This window comes from Balaenoptera physalus, assembly GCF_965194825.1.
Source record: "Balaenoptera physalus genome assembly, chromosome: 4".
NCBI classification, from domain to species: Eukaryota; Metazoa; Chordata; class Mammalia; order Artiodactyla; family Balaenopteridae; genus Balaenoptera; species Balaenoptera physalus.
The window spans coordinates 80,449,306-80,474,876 of NC_138891.1; the positions used below are offsets into that span (position 1 = coordinate 80,449,306).

A 25,571-nucleotide genomic window follows, 5' to 3' on the forward strand; every position below is an offset into this window, starting at 1 on the left:
TGTCTGACACAAGAGTTGTTTGTTCCTGTCCAATCTTACTCTTTTAGAATGTTGCTAATAAGGATTTAAAACATTTCATTCTAATCTGTGGCCTGTCTCCATTCCAGAAAAAGTTTGGAAAGAAAGGTCTCTTTTCTAGTTCTAGTTTCATCAGCACATGTTAACCTTGAGAAAGTCATATGAACTTTATTAGTTTTAGTAATGTCTTATTAGTTTTCTCAATCTATAAAATGAGTGGCAGTGTTCTCTTAGAGTAATATGGTACAAATCAATTATGTACTGAAATGTGCTTTGAATTTTTTAAATGTAAAAATATAGAGGTTGTTTTTGGTTTTGTTTTTAACTATGACCTCTATTTAGAAGGAAGACAGAATTGCTTAGATGAGCTATTAATAAACTTAATAATTCACTGGCCAAGGTTAGATTGCACAGATTGTTCAAAACATTAAATAGGCCCTAACCCCAAACTAGTACATTTACTTGTTGAGCTAGTTTCTAGGAATTGTTTTAGACTGTGAATAACAATGAGAATTATGATTGGTAAGTTTTGGGTAATTTTAAATGATTTTCTAAATGTGAAATACTAAACTAGTTAATGATTGCAACTAAGGTTTTGGGCAAATTGTCTGCCTGGTAGGATCCTAGTATATAACCTGATTTTGATGTTGCTTTGATACAGGTTACAGCAGTCATCAAAAAATATTTTATTGTAGTATATACATTTTTATAGCTGTTGAAATTGAATTTCAACATAAATATGGAAACTGACATTGGACTTTGACCCTGAGAATTTACTTTAAAGTTGAAATAGATCAGGGTATGAGGAATTTAATAGAGGAATAGTAGGCTAAGGGCAGAGCTAAAATTAAAGCAATGTATGCCTTGAGTATCTTAATAGTTACCAGAAAGGATTTCAGATATTTCTCTGAGCCTCCTAGTGGCTAAAGTAAATAAAGAAATGATATCTGTTAAAAATTTCCATTGTTCATTAGATTAAAAGCACACTGGTGGCTTAGGAGAAGCAAAGTGTTTCTGACTCTGCTGTTTGAGAAGTATTTCTCCTTTAGGGCCGCAGATTTGGTACTCTAAGAGATAAGAGTAAATGAAATTCTCAACAATAAAGTTTCAACAATAAATGTAATGGTGAGTTCCATTTGGATACTTTTTTAAGTGCCCTTCAGTGTAAGCCAAAGGCATACCACCACAGTGTAGTTAAAGGAAAACAGTTTTCTTTGGGGCCAAAGTTATGAGAGCCAAAGTAAATGTCACCAGACATATCTCAGGAAATGCTCATCTAGATGAAGGGATTGACTGTATGACCTTAACGGCCGCCTGTATTTAAGTAAATATATATGTATGTGCGTGTACACATACTTTAAATAAGAATTTGGTAGTATAAGTTATATTCTTTAGTAAGACCTTAAAATATACATGCTCTTTGTTGTCTCTCTTAGCTTCGGTTTCTTTATCCATAAAACAGGAATAGTAAATACCCACTACATATAGTTGTGAGAAGTAAGATATAAAATGTACAAAGTGCTTAACACTTCGCCTGGTCACATGGTAGACCTTCAGTGAAAGGAAACTGCTGCACTATTTTTATTACTGTTATTGCCAAGTCAGGACAGATCCAGAAATGTTAAAAACCAGCCGTGTGAAAGGCAGGTTGACATCCATCCTCTTATGAAAAAGGATCATTCTTACGAAAGAAACTGTGACTCTCCTCACCTGAATAAATAGACACCCCATCTCTCCACCCAAGCAGTGAGGGAATGAATGCCTGCTGACATGACTGAAACTTTCCTCACAAAGCATTTCCGGGTCTGCTCCAAGGTATGAAGAAGTAAACTGTTAAGCTACAAAGCCTCAGACCTTGAAGATCTGAACCTGGAAATTTTTCTAATTTAAAATTATCAAAATTAGAATTTCTAATCACCCACCCTAGGTGCATCACCACAATAATAGAACCCAATATGTCTTTGGGTGAATTAATTGCAGTATGTACCTCTAACTAAACAATTGGCTTACTTAGTTTAAGTCAATTTAATGGAGAATATACATGAAAATAGAGCCACTTTTAGTTAAGGACAAAACCATATCAACAAGAAGCAGAATATCTACTTTGACTAGCCTGAGAATGTGCCTCCTAGTCATCTAACATTGGATTTAGATCACTAAGATACAACTTCGGAAGAGAAGCATTGAAATTATCTTCTGATCTGTTAAAATACCATTTCTGCTGATGTTCTGCACCACTGAAGTTCAGCTTCTGTCACACATGTTTGTATCTTGAGCAAGATCATCAGAATACAGAGGCTCCTAGATGGCTGCCTCAGAAGCTTTTATGTTGTTTAGAGCTGGCTTAAATAAGAATGGAGTTCTGTGACATTTATGTTGATCTGGGAGCAAAGCTAAATCCTAAAGTAGGTAGGATAAAAGCAGAAGAGGAACAAAGTAGAATGATGAAGATGCCATCAACTGGGATCATACTGACTATATTATCATGAAATAAGCTTTAGATTTTAGTCAATTTCTTTTGGTAGCCAAAGTTATTAAATGGTATTCAGATGTTAGGTCTTACTAAATTTTAAATACATTGTAGGCAGAAATCTCAATGTAGTCTCTGTATTGCTACTTCTGGAAAAGCAAAGAAGGTAAACCTTTTCTTATCCAGATTGTGGCCTAAAGGTTATTATTCCATGGCCTAAAGGTGAGATTACTCTGGGAATATATAGTTGTTATTCTCTAGCCTCTCCAAAAGAACCTTGATCAGTACAATAGAATATCACAGTAATAGCTATTTTTCTCACCTTTCTTGAAAATAGTAAAGATAGCTTCTATCAGTTTAATGACATTAATACTGAGGGAACTGTTTTTGCAGATGTTTCAACTACTTTTTCCATGTGTTGTGTTCAAGGTTCCGGTAGTGACTGCAGATGAATGGATAAAGACCTGTTGGAAAGCATTACTATGTACAAGAGCTATCACAGCAGAGTTCATACTTTTTTATTCATTAATCCCACTTTAGGGATCTTAACTTCAGGGTACATCTAATAGAAGAAAAAAAGCTACCATGTACAGAGATATGAATAGGAATAATTATATAATAACAAAAAAAGAGAGCCAATATGATCTGAATGGTCAACAGTAGGAAAACGTTTCAGTACATTATGAAATCTCCATTTGTATGTAACCATGAAAGACAATTATTATGAAACTTACATTTGTGGAAATATTCATCTTAATTTATGTGGAGAAAATTTAAAAGTCTTATGTACCATGTTGGTAACTGTGCCAAAATGTGTATTTGCGTGTGGATAGGAACTAGATACAAATATACAGAAATTAAAACAGTTGTGTTAAATTAGTGGGTATGGATGTTGTTGGTGGTGGGGTTTTTTTCCCCTCAAAAACTTTCATTCTTTTAAATTGTTTTTAGAATACCTCAGTGCCTGGGGGCATTATATCTGACTGTGGCTCTGATTGACATGAGAAACTCCTGAAAAGTATACATACCACTCTCAGTCCATAAAGTATAATTTCTTATTTTGATATTTATACCTGATTTTTCTCCACACCCCCAACAGATCCTCCCAATTATTCCATTTGGGAGACCATTCATCTGGACCATCTAGAGTAATAGATCTTGAGGAATTATAGTTTTGCTAATCAAATATGAACCACTTTAGAGATAATCTGATCCAGTGCCACCTGAGTTAAGTGTGAGATGTGGTTGGGAATTTCAGCTAGAGCAGTTTTCTCTCTGCTTTGTATATTAGTCTTCTGGGTAAGGTTTCTTCCAGTGCAATGGCTCTGCTATTAAAACAAATTTGAAAACCACTGATTTCACTTCACTTTCCTTATTATCTACTGAGAACTAGTGTCCCATGCTTGTGTATATTCAGTAACTGGAATATTCAGTAACACATTCCATCTTTGTATCACTTTGTTAGAAGTTTGTCCCCCTATACCTCTTTCATTCAGTGATCCTACTCTGGGGTTATAGAAAACCAACCCAACTCTTGCACGCAGAAGTCCTTCAAATTTTAATGATGGCTAGCATCCCCTCCATACTAATGAGGATTTTTAAATCCTAATCCTGAATATGTTCTAAAAGTACCAGGATGTTAGGTTTTCTATACAATTATTTGTCATCTGCACATTTCATAAACACATCAATTTTTTGCCTCTATCCAAGCAACTAATAGAATATATTAAACAAGACAAGGCAGAGTCTACTAGTTTTTTGTTTTGTTTTGTTTGCCTTTACCGAAGTTACTGATAAAATAAGTTAAATGGGATTATGCAACGCTTACTAGGGATTATTCTTCTGATGGTCTCTGAATAACTGGTCTCTTAACTACAGACCAACCTTACAATACTCATTTATATAATAATTTTATGAAAACTAAGTAAAATGCTTTGCTGTTGTCAAGAAAACTTTCAGATTTTTTCCATCAAAAAAGAAACTCTGTCAAAGATGGAAATGAAATCTTTTTCTTTTTTTTTTAAGACTTAGGGAAATTTCTAGTACTTAAATATTTGTAAACTGAATTTCTGTAATCCATTTTAGAATGTGTTTGTTGCACTATAGATTCTGGGTTTAAAGACATTTAAAATGTATAGATTTCCCTCACCTTCCTTGGGCTGCATTTTGTTTATTAGGATTTTTGTTATATCCTTTCCAGGTTGAAAACCCTTCTAACAGAAAAGGGAATCATGATAAGAGTTGGACAAGGTCTGTCTTCTCTGTCTTTTTACCTGGTCAGGGGGCTTAACGTTTCTTGATCTTGCTTTGAAAACCTTTTGCTGTTACCTCATTAAAACCAAATCTGGCCTGTTCTGACAAGTGCACATTTTTATTTTCTACTCTTCCTGGGATGTGTGCCCTACTTTGAAAATTATGAGCCCATCAAAGAAAACCCTTTTAGTTGGTTTCTTTGGTTCTTCTCCTTTTACTTTGCATTGAGAGTGTGTGCAATTGTTTGGTTGGTCAGAATTTTGATTTTCATAATTTTCTATTTCTTGTTAGTTATTAACCCCTTTTGAAGACTGTAACTACAAAATCATACCTATTTGTTCCCTAAACTTTTTGAAATGCGTTTTGCTAAAGTCATGTTTCAGTTTAGCCAGGGCTAGTGATGCCTTTTTCTTACTATTACAGTTATTTTTACCCCAGAATTTCTGTCACCCTGTCACCTTCTACATCACCAGACAATTTTTTCTAGCTGGGCAGAATTAAACCCAGAATAATTTCTCCCATTGTTTGTTTCCACTGATTTTGAAAAATAAAAGGTTAAATTAAGTCAGTGTATCAAATACTTACTTTCCTAAAATGATGGTTACCATCCCTTCATCCCCCCTCTCCCCCCCCGCAAGTATGATTACCCTTTGCCTCTGTGGCACTTGTATAGCGTGCTCTGGGAAAGCTGCACCCATACCCTGTCTAGCTGCAGAACCCACAGTGTTGCCCTCAGGTGTTCATCTTCTGTACTCTTTCCTGTCTATTTTCTCTTTGTCTTAACCTAAATGTATGTGGAATTTCATAAAAATATATAACTTTTAAAAAAACCCAAGGATTTTTCTCTATTAAAAATACAATATATAATTATTTTAGAAAATAAGACTCTCCATATTCTCACTTCCAAAGAAAATCAAAGGTAACACTATTTAATATATTTTAGTCTAGTTATCAGTGGACAGAGATAACTGTCCCATTTTTTTAATGGGCTTATGCTATTTTGGGGGAAGGGGAGTACATGACTTTAGTATTCAACCAGTATTCTAAGCCTGTACCATAATTTCTTTAACTAATTCCTTATTCTTGGACATTTGGGTTGTGTCCCAGTTTTTAGAAGAATTCCTGAGTCAAAAGATATAAGGAAGTTTTAAGTTTTTAATACATATTGTCAAATTGCCTTCCAGAAAGTTTGTCCCAGTCTACATTGGTAATGCACATATTTTTTCATTTTTCTATTACTTCAACACTAGCCAGCCCAGAGTGGGGTGGGGGAGGTGCAGAGTGCATGTGCACACGTGTATTTTTATGCATTACCAACTTAGTAGACGAAAAAGGTGGGTGTAGGTACAGTGCTATACCCATTTCCTCCTGTTGGCTCTGTGTTTGAAATACAGACTTCCATCCATATGTGCCAGTTTGACAAATTCACTGACACCAATGAGACTATATCTACCCTCTGTTAGAATTTCAAGTTCAGTTAGTGAGTTTGCATATAGGTACCTAAAGTCAAACCATCTTTGTCATTATTTTCACCAGAGCAGTGCTAAGTATCACTTCTAGGAAATTGCTTCTTTTTATGTAAAACATGTTCTTTCCTATTAAGTCAAAAATTTTACCTGCATTCTTCTTCCTTCCTCCAAAAGTAATGTAATAAAACCTTCTTGATTAAGTTGGTGAGTGTCCTATAAGACATTCTTCTGGGTATTCTTCAAGTGTTCCTCAGTTCCTTACCTGAAGTTACCTGTTTATATTCATATGCCTTTTCTTATTCTTTATTCCTAAACTAAGTCTTTTAACTTAAAAGATGAAAATATATCCTGTGTCCCCATGGCCTTCAGTTTTTTTACCCTGAACAGCCAAGCCTCCTAATTAAAATGTGCTCTGCCCCTGAACTCACAGCAGCTAAGACCTCTACTGCTGGCAGCTCAAGTATAAACAGTGTTGTTGATAAGCCCTCCAGGTTTGCTGCTGGATTGATTGGCTCACTAGCGCCTGAATTTCAGTTCTATTTTTTAAATGACTGAAGCCACCATGGAGTCTTGTGCCACACCTTTTCCTTGGAATAATATGACACGAGAGGTGGTGATGCTTTGCTGAGGAGTGTTTCCCCTCCCTCTCCCTCATTATGACACACACAAAATTGTCAAAATCATAGTAGACAGTATAAAGAGAAAGGTGAAAATTGAATCCTTTTCCTTAATACTGATACTACTTTGATTTCATTAGTGTGGATTATGATTTCGGTTTAAATATAACTTTGGGGTATACCTTTAATTCTCTGTGAGTAATGGTTCATGTGTTGTTTGTTCACGTGTCAGTTAATAACATGAATGTCTGAGACATAGTTTTATAATAGAGGCATTTCCACTTGGAACAGCTTGAATAGCAACATCTTGAGTTAGCTGCACAGTACAAGCAACGTGGCCCAGGCCTCCAAAACTTTATCTTTTAGAGGAGTTGACCTGTCATGAGACATTTCTAACTTGTTATAAAAACAGGATAGCTGGCGAATAGAAATACATAATATAGGCTTGGGAGAGCATAATAAAGGAAATAAGGAAATAAAAGTATACATAAAGTTCCCAAGTATACTTGTAAAGTACATGTAAAGCACAAAAAGGATTTGATATATCTGAAATCCGCTCTTCTACTAATATGCCAATAATGATGTTATAGCTTTTGAGAATCTGAAAACGTGTTTAGGGTAAATAAGGAACTACATTTTTATTTTTATTTAATTTCAATTAAATTTAAATAACCATATGTAGCTAGCAGTCATCCTATTAGAGAGTGCAGACAAAACATTTCCATTATTGCTGTTGAGCCAGACAATGAACACTTGTATCAATTAGAAGGTTTTAACTTTTATAGACCCATAGTTCTGGAATACTGAGCAGAGCCTTAGGAACCCCAGCTCCTTTGTTTATTCTCTGTCCTTTCCTCCTGACCTGTTCCCTTGTTTTCTGCTTTTCTATTTAAACCTTTCGGTGACAGTTTGTAAATGTGGGACCTTCCATTCGCTCTCCTTCCCCTCCCCATTTACACATTGATCAGACACATTTGGAGGGAGAATGGACAGGACTTGCTGATGCATTGGCGGGGGTTGGGGAGTGAAGAATCGAGGTAAGAACTTTTGGTTTACCACCTGAGCAACTAGATGATGCAGTTTCCTCGGAATTGAGACAGCTGCCCATCAAATCCATGACTCGATTATGTAGCAACTCTTACAGATCTTTGAGAATCTGAGAATAAAACTGTGAATCCTCTCCTGAAAAATATATGTATCAGATATGGAATTTTGTACATAAAAATTTACTCTGGGACAAAAATTGCAGCCTGGTGGACTCTGTTGGGAACCTAATACCTTAGAGCTTCACCCTTAGTTTCACTATGGGATTGCCCAACTTGTCATTTTTACATCTGATGTCACACAGAGTAAAATTGGTCTCAATACGGTACATGCACAAATTCCCTCTGCCATATCCAGTACAAAAGTCATAGAACCATAGACTCTTCTCAGCATTAGGGGAAGAACAACTGAACATCTGATGCAATCTTTCTTGCTTATACAGTTTATTAGGAGCATACCTAATTTTGTAGAGGGACTTGGTTCATGGGCTTGTGAACACAAACCCTAACTGGTGTTTAAGTTATTTGACCTATATGTATGCATTAGTTATCTATTGCTGTGTATCAAGATACCCCAAAATTTAGCAGCTTAAGAGTAAACATTTCGGGCTTCTCTGGTGGCACAGTGGTTAAGAATCTGCCTGCCAATGCAGGGGACACGGGTTCAAGCCCTGGGCCGGGAAGATCCCACATGCCGCGGAGCAACTAAGCCCGTGCGCCACAACTACTGAGCCTGTGCTCTAGAGCCCGCGAGCCACAGCTACTGAAGCCCGAGCGCCTAGAGCCCGTGCTCCACAACAAGAGAAGCCACTGCAATGAGAAGCCTGCGCACCGCAACGAAGAGTAGCCCCCGCTCGCCACAACTAGAGAAAGCCCACGTGCAGCTACGAAGACCCAAAGCAGCCGAAAGTAAAAAAAATAAATAAATAAATTTTAAAAAAAGAATAAAAGACAAAGAAGACATTAAAAAAAAAAGAATAAACATTTAGTATCTCACACGGTTTTCATGGGGCAGAAATTCAGAAGCAGCCTAACTGTATAATTCTGGGTCAGGATTTCTCATGAGGTTGTAGCCAAAATGTCAGCCAGGGCTTCCAACATCTGAAGGCTGGTTGCCTGGGGCTGGAAGCTCTACTTCCAGGATGGCTCATTCGTGTGGTTAGTGAATCTGTGCTGGCTGTATGCAGAAGGCCCAGTCCCTCACCATGTGGACCTCTCCGTAGTGCTACTTGAGTGTCTCACATTGTGGCAGCTGGCTTCCCCTAGGCCAAGCAATCCAAGGAGGAGAAGGTGGAAGCCACAGTGTCTTTTATGTCCTAACTTTGGAAATCACGCACCATTATTTCTGCAGTATCCTGTTGGTTACACAGGTCAGCCCTATTTACTGGGGGAGGGGACTGCATGAGGGCATGGACATCAAGAGGTGCATGCCTCATTGAAGTCATCTTTGAGGGTGGCTACCACAATGTAAAAGAATGGTCTTATACCTTCCTCCCCCAAAACTGATTATTCTCTCCTTTCTCCCTCAAGTCCATCCTTCGTTTGGTTTGTTGGTTGGTTGGTTTATTGTGCAGCAGTATCAGAAGGGTGGTAATGAGCATTGGTTTCTAGGAATGTTTTAAGTCAGTGAAATATCAGCTCTATAGTTGTTTCCAAAACACTTGTATCTCTGTATTCCCCATACAGACTGTTTGAAAATTAGATAATAAAATAGCCATCCTCTTAATTCTTCATATTATAAATTCACCTGTTTTAATGTAGTGTAACTCTTTAGTTAATAGAAATAGGCCTCTGGAAATCACATTGGATTATGTAGGGGTTAGGTCTGAATGAAAGTCCTCTCTTCTCCCCTTGCTAGGAAATCTTTCCTGCTTGTCTCCTACAGGCATAAAGGTAATCATATTCTTCCTCTGTTCCCTCTGTGCTCAGCTCTCCACTTGTTAGCTCTATAACCTTGGACACATTATCTCATCGCTTTGTGCATCCATTTTTTCCCATTTGCAAAATGGGTGCAATAATTGTACCTGTTTCTTGCTTTGTAGGCTAAATGACATGCTTACAACATACTTAGTATGATGTCTAGCACATTGGTAAGCACCCAGATGTCAACAGCTGCTACCACTGGTACTTACTGTGGTGTTGATGGTGGTTATTGCAGTCACACTAAACTATACATCTGTGTATTTCTAGATGTCTCTTTTACCTTTCCATTTATTGGACAATTACTAAGCACTTCTTAGGCCTTATTACATAGATGGGTGGTATTATCACCATTTTATAGATGGGGAAATTGGGGGTAGAGAGGTTAAATAACTTGTTCCAAAATCACACAGTTATTAAGTTGTACAACCTCGTGAAATTGGATTATATTTAAGGAAGATGTATCACTGTGAACTTCAGAAGAGCATCTCAAGACTGAAAACAGGAGACTATATAGTCAATCTTTGACTCCTCATAGTTGGATCCTTTATAATCAAAAGATCTTAGTTTAAATCATAATGCCGGATTGCATCACTTTTACCAGTACATATGTAAAGGGAAGGGAATGAAGGAGAAGCAAAATGAGCTTTGCTGCTTTTAAAAGAGTTACTGTTTAGACATAGAGAACAGACTTGTGGTTACCAACGGGGAGGGGTGTTGGGGGGGATGGACTGGGAGTTTGGGGTTAGCAGATGCAAACTATTATATATAGAGTGGATAAACAACAAGGTCCTAATGTATAGCACAGGGAAGTGTATTCAGTATCCTGTCTGATAAACCATAATGGAAAAGAATATTAAAAAAAAGAATGTCAAAGAAAAAGTTACTGTTTTAAATGCTTGAGAAGAAAAGTTACAGAAATTGCAGTAAACATCTAAGTCTATTGACAGTTTATCAGAATTTTAAATTATTGAACATTTTTATTATAGAGGGTCCATATTAATTCAGATTCAACTCTGTAAAATAAATTTACAGACTTGACAGTGAGATCAAAATAAGCATGTACCAAGAAGAACTTTAAGAGCATAGTTTTGCTCATTTAGTAAACCAGGCAGTCTGTTGGAGCTACTATTGAGTTTATGGAGATTCACGTTTGTTTGTTTTTCTTTTCTCCTCCCTGTGCTTTGTCTCCCTCTGAAAAGCAGAGAACTCTCCTTTCTCAGGAAAGACATGTATAATTTGATTTTAAGTAGAGTTCATTGCACTAGGCAAAGGGTTTTTGTTTCTTTGTTTTTGATGAATGAGTCCAGTGCTGTGACTTTATATTATCCTGTGATATCAAGGATAATGGTAATCAAAATAATTAGCTGTTAAAATTTTACTCATCAGGTGATTTGGAAATAATTCAAAGAAAAATAAGAGATCATTAAATTCCAAACCTGAGGAATATGAATGTTTTTAAAATTTTATTATTCAGAACGTGATTTTGTTTCTGGTTATATGCCCACTTAAAAGGCTTATGCTTTTTATTATGATCATACAAGCAGCCTTTGAATTTATCCAAGGAAGGGAAGACTAGTTTTGGGAATGTCATAAGCTCATAGGTAATAGCCGCTGAAAGGACAATAGCAGATTAGTAGCTAAATAAGATATTGCCAAAGAGTAAATTAATGTAATGGGCTGGCTGGCAATGTAGAGGAGCCTGGGTGAATGTTGGCCAGTAGCTAATGGCTGCTATGGCCAGAGCTGCTAACACTGCTGGTATGTGTGCTGATCTCTTAAGTCCTGAGGAAGACCAGAATGTGACAGTTTTACCTGTCATCTTCACATGCTGAAAATGAGAGAGAAGTGCTGTTTGATGATAATCATGCAGGTTCTGAGTGTCATCCAAAACATGAGAAATGCTGCAATAAGCATGGGTTTGTGAGGAGCATTATAATTCTGAAATATCTCTGTGCCTTCCAGGCTTTCTCAGGAGTGTTGTCTTTAATGTAGCCTGCGCCTAAATTATGAAAATGAACATTTTTCCAGAGAAAGCCTTATAGGAACCTGTGGCCTGGATAGGAATTGATGTTAGGTTATTGATGCACAGAATTTGGATGATCATTCAGAGTAAAACTCCTGCCAAGTAGGGCATATCCAAGAAAAACCAGGAGTTATGAATGAAGTATTAGTGCAATTACTGACTAATTATTCGGAAAGGCTGTTTACCTGCCTTTGGAGAGTAGGTTATATGCTATATATCATATACCGTCTCTTGCCACCTGTCCATGTGCCATGCAGATAAGTTAACATGATGCCATGCCATGGGCAATATGAAACTAACGCGTGGATCCTGATGTGATAATGTCTGTGCTTATTTTCATGAAAATAGTGCTATAGATGTTTTGAAGGAAGTAAAATGAATTAAACACAACCATTCTTATTAAGAGATGTAAACATTTTTTCCCCAAAGGCTGAGTTAAATGTATATAAGGGTAGATTGTTTTGAGGAACAATCGGGAATTTAGGAAGGAAGTATAGTTTTTAAAGAGTGGCTATCAAAATGATAAACTGAATAGCTAATCCTTAAGAGTTCCTTAAGCTACAGTTGCTGTGTATATCCTTGGGGTCTTTTGTTTCTTGCTCAATTAAAAAATTCAAAGTAGAACGATCCAAGGACCAAATGTTGCGTTCAACCATAACATTTACTCTACTCAACATAGGATACAGGAGACCTACAGTCTCCAGATAGAGACAAAACTTCTGAGTCTGTTTTTTGGTGTCCCTAGCCTTGATAGCCAAGGGCAGTGGACTTCTAGGGCAATGGCTCTTGGAAGTTGCCCATCTCAGTCAAGCCACCTCCCTTCTTGCTCAGGGCTTAGTGTGAAGTTTTTGAGAGAAAATTTGCCTAGCAGTATATTCCCAGTCACGTGTGTGATGACAGGGCTGCAACTTGACAAGCCTCTGAAACGGTAGTATCTTGCCTACCCAAGATGGAGTGCCAGTCTGGACACAGTTAAATGTCTGTTTAAATGTTAATGGAGGCTGTGAAATAATAATGGACCTTAAAAAGTGTGTGTGGGGGGGGCAGGGGTTCAAGCTAGTTGTAAAGTTATATGTATTTTTAAAGGATTAGGCAAAGTAAGCTCAAGTGCTAAGACCTTTGACTATAAGATGCTTTATTGAATTGAATAAGGGAGTTGGTACTACAATGGCTATTTCTTTTTTGCTGGTTGTGTCTTCCATTTGTATGAATAACGAAGAGGGACTGTACCTAGAAAGCAAGCAGCTGAGTTTGATTTATGCTTGGTGCTTCTCCCATTACCACTGACCCATATTACTTTCATTGCCTCCACTCATTCACCCACTTAAGCAGATGGCATATTGTAACACCGTTCAGAATTTTTAGCAAGTTTTCGCAGCTGTACACTGTTCATTTATTTTCAAGTGAGCTAGACTCCAGCTGAGTATTCATGCTCTGCTAATCCCAGCTGTGGCAAGAGCTTTGACAGAAATGGTCTCTGGCTCCCTGAGTCTGTAACTTACTCAAAGATACCATCTTCTCTGCACCAAGACCTGGCCAAGGCACATACTTAACTGTAAGCAGAAAGAAATTAAGATTTCATAGTATTGGCCATATTCAAAACAATGTTCCAGATATAGCTCTCAGCCTGCAGTTGAGGCCACGTACTTTTCTCTCTGGGGTGTTACAGCATTGTTCATGCTCTCTCTTGGGGCTTTTGATTTGCAGATGCTAATGCTGGAGACCGTGGACAGACCAATAACGCCGCTTCCGCATCAGCTTCCAACTCCACCTGAACAGTCCCGAGCAGCCAGCTGCACAGGAAAAACCACCAGTTACTTGAGTGTCACTCAGCAACACTGGTCACATTTGGAAAGAAAATTAAAAAGAGAAAAAAAACCTGTTCATTTTAGTGTTCAATTTTTTTATTATTATTGTTGTCCTTATTTAACCTTGTAAAATATCTATAAATACAAACCAACTTCATTGTATTCTCACTTTGAGGGAGACCCAGGGGTTGGGAGGGGTCGCGGGGAGGGGAAAGCGGAGCACTAGAACACAGTCTCTCTCCCACGACAGTCTTTTTTTAATCAAAAGTCTGCTGTTGTATACTTTAAAAACAGGACTCCTGCCTCATGCCCCTTCCACAAAAGAAGAAAACTTTGTTCTGTGCGGAAGTTTTTTTGAACTTTGTTTTCTTTTAAAGTCAAGTGTAAGACTTGGGTATAGTGCACAGCTTGAAATTGGTTGGGAGCTTAGCAGGTGTAACTCAATGGGGACTTAAATGTCACTTGTAAAATTAATCCATATCCTCGGGTACTTGAAGACATGCCTTTGGCATGTTGATGGCAGGTGTGGCAGACAAAAAAGGAAATGTGTGTCATTTGTAACCCAGGAGGTCAATAAAGTTTGAATCTATAAGGGGAAAATTCTTAATTGATTTGTTAAGGTTTTATTTTGCTCTTAATCAGTGCTAGTGGTGAAGAAACTTACATAGGAAGCTGTCAAAGGAGGAGCATGTGTGCTCTGTGTGTGGATCTTTGTTTGCCTGACCAAAGGCTCTCTATAAATCTTAGTACAGTTTTAATCTAGTGACCTAGGAGGAGACTAAAAAGGGTGCTGAGCTGGCCACTCTGACTGCAGAGGCCAAAAGCTGACGAACCTGGAGGAAGGGGACAGGCCAGGGGCAGGTCTCACCACTGTGGATGAACTTGTCCCGATTTTTTCTAAAGTTGCTTCCCTTGGAAAGATACACTTGAGAGGACATCATAGTTAAATAATGTGAACTGTAACAGTCTACTGGTTTATTTTTCATATTTTTTAATTGCAAAATGAGCTTGCAGGAAGTGCCACATTCTGCACATAGTTCTGATTTTAAATCCAAATCTAGAATCTGTATTTAATTTCAGCCTTTTTAACCTCATGCTTTTTAAATTTTATTTATTGATGCATGTGAGATAGACCATTATGATTTTAGATGGTAGGAGTATTAAAAACTACACATCAAAATGATATAAACAGTCACTTGTACCTGCTGACTTTATGGGAAAGCTGATTATATAAATGTGTGTATATATGTTATATACATAGATTCAATACTGCCTTTTGTTTTGGGGTTTTTTTTTTTGTCTGTTTGTTTTTTTGTTTTTGTCCACAGTATCAAAATTGACTGGTTGAAGCATGAGAAGAATGTTTCCCCCCAAACCCAGTTAAGAATTTTTGTTTCTGTTTTTCTTTGTATAATCAGTGAACAGTGTAAGAATCAGTCTCTGTTTTTGAAGAAAAAGCAATATTCCTTGGAAAGCAAGGAGAATTGAAGGATTATGTTGGCAGTGAGGAAATAGATTTTCACAACTAGTTTGGTTTTATATGTTTAAGGTTGACATCTATGCGGGCCTTATATACTCTAAAATGAACCTTAGTCACCTTGGTGCTTATGGGCCATTACTTGACCTAATGAATCTTTAAGGCACAATCAGTTGTACTTTACATTTAAAGGTCACTTGAGTGATGGCCGCCTTTCCCGCCTACCTTCCTTCCTTCCCCATACACCTTCCAAGGTTAGCTGATAACTGTAGGGCTGCAGAGCTGAGCCCCAGATTGTGTGTAACCTCCCTTCACCCTCCTTGTTGCCACCTTAGGACATGTTAGGGGTCTCGCCCTCCAGGTGATTTGGAAGTGTGGAGTGTCTTGGCAGCCCTCATGCAGGTCCCAGCACCCTATCCTGCTTCTTAACAAAGTGTGTGTGACTCTCCAAGAGAGTCGTACTGCCTGCTGACATGAACCAGTACCCAGAGAGACAACTGTGAGCCATCTTAGTTTTCACTCACTGTCTAGCTAAGCTCTTAAGCCACAGAAGCATTTCTCAAACCTCTGGTTATATCAGAGTTCATGAGAAAGGAAACACACTCAGTCAAACCAAATCAAATTGAATTTTACTTTGCATAATAAGCTTCCGAGAACAAATTAAGATTTGAAAGAAGTCTGAATCAAAGTATTTGGCAGCATAATTCTTAAAGGGAATGGCTTTGATAGACCATTTTCAGAAAAGATTTGTAAAGAAGCTGGACGGCAGGTCTGTGACACGGGAATGGACCTACTTTCAGACCAAACTGCCCAGCCAAACATTTGGACACAGACACTACTCTGGACTTGGTATACTTGCTAAAGTCCGTAAAAATCTGTGCTTGTTTTAGGAAACACTTTCCCCCCACAAATGGGGTAAGAGAAGAAGAGAGAAAAGTCAAATGCTTTTATTTTATTGTATGTGTGTGTGTGTGAGGGCTGAGGTGCATGATTTTTCTTTCTCAAGGATCATGGCGGGATCACAGAACTCTTTTATACAAGTGAGATCCAGGTCTCTGAATATCTTTTTGTAAATAATAATAATAATAATAATAATAAAAAGCTCCTCACCAAATTCAAGCTTGTACATTATATTTTCTTTCAATGTTTTTGAATTTAAGTTTTATTGTTTTGTATGTAAATATGTGGACCCAGGAACTGTTATTAATGAGCAAAAAGTTACTGTTCAGGGCAGTGATTCTGTTTAATAATCAGACAAATTGTAGACGAGCTTTTTAAAGCCATATAGTTTTAACTCTGTACAGTAGGTACCGGCCTGTATTATTGTAACAATAACTCTAGCAATGTATAGTGTATCTATATAGTTTGGAGTGCCTTCGCTTCCATGTGTTTGTTTTTTTGGTTTTCGTTTTGGAAGTTTTAATTGGTTTCTCTATCCATGTCTCCCTGTCCCGCCCCTTTCCCTTTGAAATAATAGCTCACTCATAACACAGTATCTTTGCCCCTTCCGCAGTTAATTTCAGTGATACCATGCTCAGGAGTGGAAAGAGGAAACCATGTTCATAATCTCATTTCATTTAAGCCCTGCCTTTGATTTGGTTCTGAACATCTGTTTCCTCCTCAGCTGCAGTGACCAGTTTCATTTCACTCGGTCCATCCAGGGACTTCGTGTAGTGCCAGGGAGCCCTAGAGCTGGAGGATATTGAATAGATTAGATTTTGCTCGTCTCTGTCCCCAAACCCTAACCATGGGTCTTACAAACAGCAGATTCCGGGAGACTTCCACCCTCTCTCTCTCTCTTCTCCTTGTCTACTTCCCTCCCAAGTGAGAGAAAGAAATAGAGAGAGAATTCGATTTATAATTCAAAGTTTCTTAATGTATCAGTTTTTGATACATGAGTGATTTAAAATGCTGTGGTGCAATTACTAGTGTCTGCTGCACGATTGCTGCCCGCATGATGAGGACTGTTGTTTTCGCAAGGGAACTTTCCTCCCTCCTGCCACCTCTACCCCTGTTCAGTGAAATGTCATTTTAATTTATCTTTGAAAAAAATCAGTTTAATTCTTACTGTGTGCACATCATGAAGGCCTTTTTCGAAAGAAAAAAAATCAAAATTGTTTTGCCTCCAAGTACTCCATATGTCTTGAGTAGAAGAAAAAAACAAACTTTACCAAACCAAAGGTTGCTATTTTTGAAATATCACGTGTTCATTCCAGCAAAGCAGAAGACTGCACCTTCTTTCCAGCAACATGCTGTGTCCTTTTTTTTTTTAAGTCCTCTTAATTTTTAGACATGTATTTTTGATTTGTGTTTTAACAAAGCCTGCCTAACCAGTCATCTTGTCTGCACCAATGCAAAGGTTTCTGAGAGGACTACTGTATTCTCTATCCCTGTGGATATAAAGACACTGGCATTTCATTTCTTTTTCCCTTTCCTTTTTAAGGGATTTAACTTTGGAATCTTCCAAAGGAAGTTTGGCCAATGCCAGATTCCCAGAAGTTTGGGGGTTTTTCTTTGTTTTAAACCAAAATTGTATCTGATTCTTCTTGTTCATGTTAGTGATCATCTAATCACAGAGTCGAACACTTTCTCCCCATACAGAAAAATAAACTAAGCATGCTTTATGATAAAATCTGTCTTTTCTGATAGAAACCTGAGCCACTGAAAATAAGAGAAACAACTAGAAGCAGAGTAGAGTCCCAGACTAAGGTCTATGTTTGAGAGGCTTTGAAAGTAATCCCTGGGGTTTGGATTATTTTCACAAGGGTTATGACATTTTATTCAAGTTTGTTGCTCCGTTTTGCACCTCTGCAATAAAAGCAAAATGACAACCAGTACATAAGGGGTTAGCTTGACAAAGTAGACTTCCTTGTGTTAATTTTTAAGTTTTTTTTCTTACTATATCTGTCTACAGGCAGATACAGATAGATGTATGAAAATGTGCTTGCCTGTAAAATTTGCATTCATAAATGTGTTGCCGATGGATCACTTGGGCCTGTACACATACCAATTAGCGTGACCACTTCCATCTTAAAATCAAATCTAAAAAACAAAATTTATTATATATATATATATATATATAAAGGACTGTGGGTTGTATACAAACTATTGCAAACACTTGTGCAAATCTGTCTTGATATAAAGGAAAAGCAAAATCTGTATAACATTATTACTACTTGAATGCCTCTGTGACTGATTTTTTTTTTTCATTTTAAATATAAACTTTTTTGTGAAAAGTATGCTCAATGTTTTTTTTCCCTTTCCCCATTCCCTTGTAAATACATTTCGTTCTATGTGACTTGGTTTGGAAATAGTTAACTGGTACTGTAATTTGCATTAAATAAAAAGTAGGTTAGCCTGGAAATGAAATTAAAATTCACAAGTGTGTGGTCTTTATTTCAGTACCCAAACTTCTTTTCTTCACCCTACCTATTCTGCCACTGCAATATGTAGTCACATCACCACTTCATTCCTCCAATTAGAGAAACATGAATCTTTGTTATAAAAATCAAGATGTGAACACTAGTTCTCCTTCTTTCAAATGATCTTATTCCATTGTATAGCCCCAAGAGGTGCAGCTTCCATCTTGGAAACCTTTGGCTTTGATGTAGAGGAAGCTTTGCAGACACTGCTTTGAAAAGAAAGAATACATCCCTGAAAGGGACAAATTTTTTAAATGTGTATAAGCTGCTGTCTGATTACTGTGTTCATGGTTTGGTGTAGCTGTATTTTCTTTTAACTTTCATCCCATTAGTAATGGTCTTTGGGAGTATCTGTGAATTATATGAACACCACAAACAGTGGGGCTGTACCTCCCAGGTAACCAACACATGTTGTGTTTGAGTCTGCTCATTTCCAATACTGGATGATGTATGTAAACATGTTATGTCTCTTAGTGCAAAAAAGAAACATTTTTTTTTAGGGCTGGCTCACTCTGTCAGGCCTAATCTAAAGGCTAGATATAAAGTCATGTGACTGCTGCTTCAATAAAAACAAATTTATATTGGATAAATTCTGGTCCTCTTTATTATTATTGTGGTGGTGGGCTTAGCTAATATTTGTAAAATAGTTTAACATGTTTACCAGTTGCGGGGGTTTGGGGGGAAGGGTGGGGATCAGCACAAATATGCAAGATGTCACTTGTGGGATGGGTCTCCTGATGGCATTGAAGTGCATTTGTTTGGGATATACTACTATCTTATTTCCTGCCATATTTGAATTGGGATTGAGCAAGATATCTTTTTAACTTAAGAACTCCTGAAAGACTGCATCATTAATTTCTAAGGTCTTCCAAAATGTTGTGACGAACCAGTCCTGCGGGATCATGTCTCAGGAGAGCAGTGATGCTGGATGCCAGTTGAGAAGGTGCTCTAGAAGTGTAGTTAGGAAAGGGAGCACTCAGGTTGCAGCTCCCCTTCATGGAGAAGTCTGTGAAAGGAAGTGAACAAAAGTGATGGGGCTGTCACCCCTCTCTCAGGTGCAAAAATATTTCACCCACCCACTAGCACCTTCAGGTCTAGGAGAGCTGCAGTTAAGGGGAAAACTAAAACAGTTGTAGAAGATGGCATGATGAGGCCAACAAGTTGTCAGAAGCTGGGAAGGGATGGTCCATTAAATGTATGTTTCTCTTTACATCCTCTTTTCTCCAGAAAGGAGAGGACACCCTGGGCCTTCCCACAAGAGTTGTTGATGTCAAGGCTTTAACTGGATCCTTAAAGTCCGGGCTAGGTAGAGATTGGTGGCGCAGGGCTCTAACAGGGCAGCCAGAAGGTAAGCAGTAACTTATTTAGAAGGGCTTTTCTCCTGAGCTTTGGAGACTGACTCCATCCTCACCTGACGGAAGCAAGACCTAGAAAAAGAATGGGGGCCACAGGGATGCCTAGAAACGGACATTTAGTTCAACTGCTCAAGGGCTCAGGGAAGGGAGTATAGGGAAATTCAAATGTTTGAGAGTAGGAAAGTTGAATCTGGCTCCTAGCCCTGTAAACTGGAGATGCACAAAGCTGCTGAAAGGAAGTATCCAGTGTGAGCTCTTTGGTGCATCTAACATTGTATCTTAACTGTGCTTGGACTGCACTTAGTTTTTATAATATATGTAATTCATATGTACATATCAATTCAATGTTTGTGAAACTGCCCAGGTGTTTTTAAAATCAATACTGGGAGATGGGAGTTTACTCTACATCCTACCTTAATCTCACCTTGCTGTCACCTTATCGTAGTCTACGTTTAACAACCATTTCAGGCTCTTGAGTGAATAGCACACTCAAAATTATTTCAATGGGAAAGAAGAGATGTATATATGAATACAGTTAAATGACATTTATATTTCCAAATGAGTATAATTAGACACAATTACTGGGGGCAAAATCTGCATTCATTGTGTTTGGAAAGAGGAGCTCCTTTCCCCGCAGTTTCTTTTCTAAAAATGAGTGCGTTCTCTGTCCCCTTGATGCAGAAGAGGCTGGAGGGATGGCAGAGAATATGTTTGTTTGCTTTGATTTATAGTCTCAATGATTTATGTTCTCCAACTTTGGCCTTCCTGTAAAATGGTAAAAGCTAAGCCAGTATCTGTTTCTTAAAATTCAGTTAACTTGTAGCTTCATTTGAATCAAAATATTAACCATTTAAAATTAATTACTACATTTTAAATCATTTATTTTAAATTTTTATATAGAATAATTATGAGCAAACCAAGTTAAATAATGCATGTTTTTAATAAATATATTTTATTTACTTATTTTTGGCTGCGTTGGGTCTTCGTTGCTGCGCGCAGGCTTTCTCTAGTTGCGGCAAGTGGGGGCTACTCTTTGTTGTGGTGCGTGGGCTTCTCATTGCGGCGGCTTCTCTTGTTGTGGAGCACGGGCTCTAGGCGTGCGGGCTTCAGTAGTTGCGGCACACGGGCTCCAGTAGTTGCGGCACACGGGCTCAGTAATTGTGGCACACAGGCTTAGTCGCTCCGCAGCATGTGGGATCTTCCCGGACCAGAGCTCGAACCTGTGTCCCCTGCATTGGCAGGCGGATTCTTATCCACTGTGCCACCAGGGAAGCTCAAATAATGCATTTTTATGTTCTCACACCAACAGTCTTCAGATATGTAAAGGGCAATAGTAAAATAAATATTAAAAATGTAGAAATATATACAAATATATAATATCTCTATTTCACCACCCCCACATTTCTTTTTCCCCCCAGAAAGGAAGGCCAAAAAAGGCTTAAATCTCTAACCAAAAGTTAATTATTGAAGTCCTCTTGCCTTGATTTGACATTAACCACAGGATCATATTTGCTAAGCCTGGTTCTTAGGTGTGGGATGCCCTATGTAAAGTTAGTTAAAATGTAATTTTCGAAAAATGCAGCATTTTTACTCAAAGTGGTTACAAACAAAGCAGACACTTTCATACTCTTGAGCTCTGAAAACAGGTGTGTAAACAGGAACACGTTTATTAAGTGCCATCAGTACAGCATTATTAGCCCCTGTCTAGCAGATGAGGAGGCTGAGACACAGGTTAAAGGGCAGGCCGCAGTCACAAAGCTAATGAGCCATACAGACAGCGAGGGCTCCATTCCCCAGCAGGACCAGGTGCCCTGGGGGCAGAGGTAAAGGAGGGTCTTTTGGCACCAACGCCCCCCAAATTCAGAGGAATCTACCCCAGACCATTTGAACCTGTTGGCCATTTCCTGCTCCTTTCCACACCATCCACCCGGCCCCTGTGTCCTACCTGAAATAGGAGAATGACTTTGGCAAAGTTGATGATGCCTTTGAACATGTAGGTTGACGTGTCAGCCATGTGGGGCAACAGGGAAGAGATCTCTTTCCCACTATTGTCGGCCAGGGGCTTGTAGCTCCAGATGCTGCCGTCTTCCCCCCGCAGCTGCAGGGAGACCTTCACTGAACATAGATCTTCCCTGATCTTGCTCCACTTGGCAGCTTCTTCACTTGACTGAGTCCGCAGAGACTCCGAATCTTGTGGGCACTGCTAAGCGCCTCTGGCAGCTGGGACATGAGCCTGAAGGGGGAGAGAAGAGACAGCATATATTCTCCCAAACAGGTTCTGACACAGGCCCCAGACAGGCACACACAGCCACAGCTGCACCCTGAGTGGCTGCACAGTGGCAAGAGTGTACACCCCACCTCCACACACAGCACTTGTTCCTTCTTTTTGGTCTTCTCCTATCAGGTGGATCTATTAATTCATGGTCCCTCACATCCCTGCCTGGTCACGTGTGTGTCCCAAGCATCCCTGACCTTGCACTCAGGAAACTCAGAGAAAAGGATCTGGGAGCTAAATATGGAAAGAAACAGACTTTGGAGGCCACTGGCTACCAGCTCTCTGAGCTGGACGGGTCACCGACATACCTGTGAGCACAGGTGGAAGAGGGCACCAGGATCAGACACGGCTACCACTGCTGAGATCACTAGAGTTTCTTGGTTCAGTAAAACCAGTTCACAAATGTCCTGCCCCCTGCAGGTCCTGCCCCTGTCCTCATAAAGCCCTGAACGCCAGCAACCCTGGGGCAACTCAGCTTTCCATAACTCCATTTATGGCTCAGACTCAATTTCTACCTGCTGCAGAAGGAGAGAGCAGAGTTCCAGACCTGAGCATGAGTCAGAATCACCTGAGGGGTCTTGTCAAGGCCCAGACTGCTGGGCCCCGACCTCAAAGTTTCTGATTCAGGAGATAGGGGATGATCTGAGGTTTTGCATTTCTTACAATTTCCCGGATGCTGCTGCTGCCGCAAGTCCAGGGGCCACTCTTTGAGAACCCCTGGGAATGAGGTTGGAGTTCTGAGGAGCTAGCACAGGAGCTGAGCCGTCTCTAAAGCCTCATACCCAGAAATTCCTGAAATGCGTGAAGATGCTATCAGAGGTTTTCATCTGAGCGGTTATCAACTCCCTGATCATCATCTGCTGCTCTTCAGTCAGACCCTGGGCTCCAGGGGGCTGAGTCCCAATCTCTTCCCTCTTCTTCCTCCTGATCAAGGCCCGCTTCTGCGCCACGGCCGTGTCAGACATGATCACTGCAGGGATAGCCAGGAGCAGCCTCAGGCACCTGCAGGGGCTCGAGCAGGAGTAGGGGATGGGGACATGCTTGTGACAAGAAACCTGCCTTTTTCCAGACTCTCGAGGACTCTGGGCTCCTGTGGAGAAACACTTGGGGAAGGACGGGTGTGCTGCCTGTGACTGTGGGGTTCAAGACAACTTCGTGGAGCGATGGGAATTGCTGAGGCTTCTGGATCTTAAGGCACCGGCTTGAGTGATGGTTTTGCCACTTTCTAGTGGTGACCTTGACAGGCTCCCTAACCTCTCTTGCCTTCAGTTTCCTTCTTGGTAATCTGCAGTGACAGTGCTCACCTCACACTGCTGTTAGGATCAGACACTGCACAGGAAATGCCTAATAACAGCTCCTGGTACATAATAGTTGTTCAATAAATGCACCTGATTATTCTTTTCTGGTGGATCAGATACCAACAAGACTCCTCAGAGTCCCCCAAGATCTCTGGGTCTCCGAGACCCCAGAGAGCTGGGACTACTGCTTAGCAAGAAATATCGACTCCAGCCACTTCCTATGTAGCCGGTAGCCTTAGGGTCTTCCATGGACTTCTGGGGCCCACTTGTGTGTGCAGAGCAAAGCTGTGGGGATCCTGGCAGGGAGGGGACGGCAGGGACTGCTGGTCTGCAGGAAAGGCTCTCTGCCCAAATGCCCAAGGAACTTGGCCCCTGAAAGGCTGCCCAAGGTCTCGGGTCCCTCTGTGATTGATGGAGAGAAATACGCTCTGGAAGCTTCCAGCCTTTTCCGCATGCTCTTTAATCTCAGAGTCCCTGGGAGCACAATTATACCAAAGCTGGACAGGGGAAATGAGAACCCCCCAGTCACTGGCGGCACACAGTTCCTCTGGAGGACGCCGGGGCTGGGAAGCTGGTGGAAGGCGGGGGGTCATAGCACACCACGCGTCTCCAGCTTCCCGTCCCCAATTCACCGCCCCCAATTTGCCTTAAACAACTATGAAGGGAACAAAATGAATCACACAAGCGCAACAGAGGGGAGAGGCGGGCACGACCCTGGCCAGAGAGAACCTGGCCTCCCAGAGCAGAGAACGGAGACGCGCTCCACCCCTCCAGCCCTTCAGGAGAGGCACCTGGTCTCAGGCCGACGCCTGCCCGTCTGCGCATGCGCCCGCACACATCCCGCGGCCCGAGCCTGCTCGGGCTCACGTGCCCACGCCCGCCTGCGCCGTCTTTCCTCCAGCCGCTCTCTGGGAGCTTGCGCAGGCGGCAGGCCTGGCACTGCCACCGGGCCTTCCGGGTGATCTCGTAGGTGCCGTTCTGGAAGGGGCACCAGAGCCGGGCGTTGCGTTTCATGGCTGTGCTGCGAGAGGACAAAGAGCAAGAGGTAGGCCGCGTGGAGCACCCTGGCTCCCTGTCCCCTCCCGACACGGACACTAGTCACACCCTCTGGGGGCCCTGCCTTTGCCTCTGAGTTGGGTCGGGGCCACAGGAGGGGTACAGGCGGAGGCTCTTCAGGCTTCTGTCGGTGGGTGCTGGGCTTCCCCAGGGGCCCCGGAGCCGGCTGGAGGAGGGGAGCGGGAGAGGAGACTTGTCCTGCAACATTCATGCGGGTGGTGGGCGCTGCTTCCAACAGGGCCTGCGCCAGAGCCGTTTTCTGGGATGCTTCAGCGCCAGGCCGAGCCTCGCTCTTTCCCGCACCCTGCCCTCTTCCCCCTCACCCCCAGGCACCCCCAGGTTTCTGTGGAGGCGGCCTCTTCCTGGATTTCTCCTTCTTGGAAGAGGGAGCCGGAGGAAACCTGTCTCCAGGAGTATAAGAGACAAAAGAAGCTCCCTGCCTTCCCCAGTCCCCATTCTAGACTGGGGGGCCAGGGGCAGCCAGAGGACTGGGTAGACTATGGGAAGCTTTCTACCTCACTGGACAAAGGCTTCCCCCTTGGAAAAACAGATTCTCCTGATGGACCCAGGGGAACAGAGAGGTTCAGAGACCCGTAATAGTGGAGTGAGCGGGCTCTGCACCCACACGTCCCCACACAGCTGTGCCAGGAGGGAGACAAGGGGGTAGATGCCTTTTAGAGATCTTAACCTCCTTATGGCCTAAACCACCATGTGAGAAAGTTTGTCCACCCTGCTGCCATGCACAGAGGCCACGTGTAAAGGGAGGGCCCTGGGATGACACGCATGAGGGAGGCCCAGCTGCCTCCGCCTTCCAGCTTCCCCACCATGCTCTGGACATGTGAGCGAGCCCTTTTGGGTGCCCCAGTCCAGCTGAGTGTCTCCCCATGCTGTGTGGAGCAGAGGAGCTCCCAGCAGAGCCCCGTCAATACACAGGAGCGTGACAGGAAATGAAATGGTGGTTGGTTTAATTAGTAAGTTTGGGGGAGGTTTGTTACTTGGCAAGAGATCATGGAAACAGACGGCCTGGAGCTTTGTTAGATGTCGATCTGGACTGGGGTCGATGG

At 40.8% G+C, this 25,571-nt stretch overlaps 2 protein-coding genes across 7 annotated transcripts in view; one reads left to right on the forward strand and one right to left on the reverse strand.

The window, feature by feature from the left end:
• Nucleotides 1-19,113, forward strand: part of GSK3B (glycogen synthase kinase 3 beta) — a 206,145-nt gene extending 187,032 nt beyond the window's left edge. For 4 of the 6 annotated variants that reach the window (XM_082460063.1, XM_082460064.1, XM_082460067.1 and 1 more), the window contains one exon: nucleotides 13,524-19,113. In XM_082460063.1, coding sequence (XP_082316189.1) covers nucleotides 13,524-13,591 — 68 coding nt within the window. In that variant the 3' untranslated portion in view covers nucleotides 13,592-19,113. Of the gene's footprint in view, nucleotides 1-2,917; nucleotides 3,845-4,688; nucleotides 4,739-13,523 lie in introns of those variants that run through there. The other 2 variants (XM_082460066.1, XM_082460065.1) reach the window with 2 other exon arrangements.
• On the reverse strand, nucleotides 17,320-24,626 carry NR1I2 (nuclear receptor subfamily 1 group I member 2). Its single transcript, XM_082460981.1, is given in 5 exon segments — nucleotides 17,320-22,065; nucleotides 22,068-22,098; nucleotides 22,936-23,286; nucleotides 23,718-23,925; nucleotides 23,981-24,626. Coding segments are annotated over 5 exon segments (1,392 nt in total). The 5' UTR covers nucleotides 24,466-24,626; the 3' UTR covers nucleotides 17,320-21,748.
• Between the last annotated feature and the right edge of the window lie 945 nt (nucleotides 24,627-25,571).